The sequence below is a fragment of the Protobothrops mucrosquamatus genome, unplaced genomic scaffold (genome assembly GCF_001527695.2).
Source record: "Protobothrops mucrosquamatus isolate PMUCROS unplaced genomic scaffold, P.Mucros_1.0 scaffold3824, whole genome shotgun sequence".
Taxonomy (NCBI): Eukaryota; Metazoa; Chordata; class Lepidosauria; order Squamata; family Viperidae; genus Protobothrops; species Protobothrops mucrosquamatus.
This window is the reverse complement of record NW_015389776.1, coordinates 79110-82066: the sequence shown is the minus strand read 5'-3', so window position 1 is coordinate 82066 and position 2957 is coordinate 79110. Positions and strand designations below refer to the sequence as shown.

Below are 2957 nucleotides of genomic sequence, written 5' to 3'. Positions count from 1 at the left end.
CTATACCTGTACATTTGGTTTTTCTTGCCTAAATGTAGAACCTTACTTTTTTCACCATTGAATTTCATTTTGTTAGATAGCGCCCAGTGTTCAAGTCTGTCCAGATCCTCCTGTATCCTAAGCCTGTCTTCTGGAGTGTTGGCTATTCCTGCCAGCTTGGTGCCGTCTGCAAATTTGATGAGTTCCCCATCTATCCCCTGGTCCAAATCGTTGATGAAGATGTTGAAGAGCACTGGGCCCAGAACAGAGCCTTGGGGCACCCCACTACACACTTCCCTCCATGTAGATACGGTGACCAGGGGGATGATGCAACTATTGTCATGTGTGAAAAACGGTCATAAGTCGCTTCAGTGCCGTTGTAACTTTGGACGGTCAGTAAATGAACTGTTGTAAGTCAAGGACATTAATTTTTCTAATCTTCTGGTTCTCCATCGGGCAGAGAACGTCCTTCTGCAAGGTAAGGAAGGAAATAAACGTGGCAAAGGTTTCATGTGGGTGGGTCGTTTTTTTTTAGTTAGGACTAAATGGTTTCTGGGTGTGTAAATGCCCCGCGTCTCCTTGCACAATTCTCTCTCTGCAGAGTGCAAGGGATGGCCTTTCACCCATCACCGCTGGACGTCTTCGGATTGGAAACCCGGCAACCTGGAACATTCCCTCGTGGCAGAAAGACACGCCGGATGGAAAAAATCGGCTTCAGCATTTCTGCCGTCCCCCTAATAAGGCAGGCTCTCAAACCAGCATTCAAATATTTTAAACTATTTGAGGATTCTGACCATACGGTGGGAAGAAGCATTGGAAAAACGGGAGAGCCGGCTCAGCAGAAGACTCTAACCCAGGGGTGGCTCCTCAAATGGGTGACGCATCCCAGGAGGCCATAAGAGTGTGGTCTAGTGGTTAAGGGGCTGGTCTAGAAATTGGGAGTCAGGGAGTTCTAGTCCTGCCTTAGGCATGGAAGCCGTCTGAGTGACTTTGGGTCAATCACCAGGGAATTGTGAGTTCTAGTCCTGCCTTAGGCATGGAAGTCAGCTGGGTGACTTTGGCCAGTCACCAGGACACTGGGAATTCTAGTCCTGCCTTAGGCAGGAAAGCCAGCTGGGTGGCTTTGGCCAGTCACCAGGAGAAGGTGAGTTCTAGTCCTGCCTTAGGAGATATGAAAGCCAATTGGGAGACTTTGAGCTAGTCCTTCTGTCTCCCAGCCTATCCCACCTCACAGGGTCGTTGTTTCGGGGGGGGGGGGGAAAGGAATATTATGCATGTTTGCCACTTTGTATTACTTATAAACTAATAAAGCTGGCTTTTAAAAAATCTAATAAACCCAGCGTGCAGCGTACTTTCCAATGCTCCATTGGCGTCTTTCCCAAGAGGAGAAGGTGCACCAGAAGGAAGATGGGTCCCTTCCAACTTCTCTTGAACGTTTCTGCTGCTTTTGGGTGAGGTGGCTGAGATGTAACAGAGAAGCAAGAATTTATGACCCAGCCCTACACACTGAACCGGTCCAGTGTGCCAAAAGGGGATGGGTTTCCTCCAGATTTCCACATTAATTACTGTAATTGCACCCAGCACCGTGTTCCTCCTGGGCTGGCAGAGGCCACAGATTTTGCCCCTTCCTCCCGCAACCAGCACCACAACGTTGGGTCAGCGTCTTCAGTCCGAAGACGGTGGAACGGGCTCAGCTGCTAGGATGAAGATTGAATTCGCTCCTCACCACAACCCGTGGGAGAGACGGATTCAGACGGCTTCGGTGCTTCAATGGCTCTTCTATTTTTTGTGCATGGGTAAAAAAAAAAAAAAGATGGTTATTCCTAATTAAGGGGATGTTTTTAAGGATATGGAAGTTGCTGGGGCGGGGGAGGAAGGGGGGGGTATCTTTTAAGGCAGAGGTTCCCAACCTTTTGGGCACCAGGGACCGGTTCCGTGGAGAGAGTTTTTTCCATGGATGCCTGCATCCCGCAGATGGGGCTTTTCTTGTTTGTGCGGACTGGTTGCTGTCATGCGGTGGCCTGGTACTGGTCCACAGACTGGGGGTTGGGGACCCCTGTTTTAAGGGGTTGCCAGAAAAATCTCCACCGGTGGCTTGCATTGCACAGCAAAACCGAGGGGTACATTTTGCAGAAATAAGACTGAGATGGACAGGGATCCGTTTTGCAAGCTCCTTCAGGCAGGGATCTGCCTTTCTTTTTTTTGTTGGCCTCGACTTACAACAACTCATTTAGTGACCAACGTCACAAGGGCACTGGAAAAAGTGTCTTATGACTGTTTTTTCAAGCTGATAACCGTCGCAGCAGTCCCACAGTCAGATGATCAAAATTCGGACGCTTGGTAACTGGTTCATATTTATGACGGTCGCAGCGTCCTGGGGGGATCACGTGATTCCCTTTTGCGATCTTCTGTCAAGCAAAGTCAACGGGGGAAGCAGGATTCACTTAACAACCGTGTTACTAACTTAACTGCAGTGGTTCATTTGTGGCAAGAAAGGAGTAAAACAGGGCAAAATGTGCTTCACAGCTTTTGCTTCACACTGAAATTTGCTTCACACCACCAGCACTTGTTTTTCAGCAACTAGGACAGAGGTAGGCAACCTTGGCTCTTTTATGACTCTTTCAACTCCCAGAATTCCTGAGCCAGCATGGGGGAACTATGGTCCTTTTATGACTCGTGGACTTAAACTCCCAGAATTCCTGAGCCAGCATGGGGGAACTATGGCCCCTTCATGACTTGCGGACTTCAACTCCCAGAATTCCTGAGGCAGCATGGGGGAACTATGGCCCCTTCATGACTCGTGGACTTCAACTCCCAGAATTCCTGAGCCAGCATGGGGGAACTATGGCCCCCTCATGACTCGTGGACTTCAACTCCCAGAATTCCTGAGCCAGCATGGGGGGAACTATGGCCACTTCATGACTCGTGGACTTCAACTCCCAGAATTCCTGAGCCAGCATGGGGGAACTATGGCCCCT

At 49.4% G+C, this 2957-nt stretch overlaps 1 protein-coding gene across 1 annotated transcript in view; it reads left to right on the top strand.

The window, feature by feature from the left end:
* Positions 1-1681: 1681 nt before the first annotated feature.
* LOC107298265 (2-acylglycerol O-acyltransferase 2-A-like) overlaps positions 1682-2957 on the top strand; it is a 14665-nt gene continuing 13389 nt past the window's right edge. Inside the window, exon 1 of the mRNA XM_015827638.1 lies at positions 1682-1775. Coding sequence (XP_015683124.1) covers positions 1682-1775 — 94 coding nt within the window. The remainder of the gene's footprint in view (positions 1776-2957) is intronic.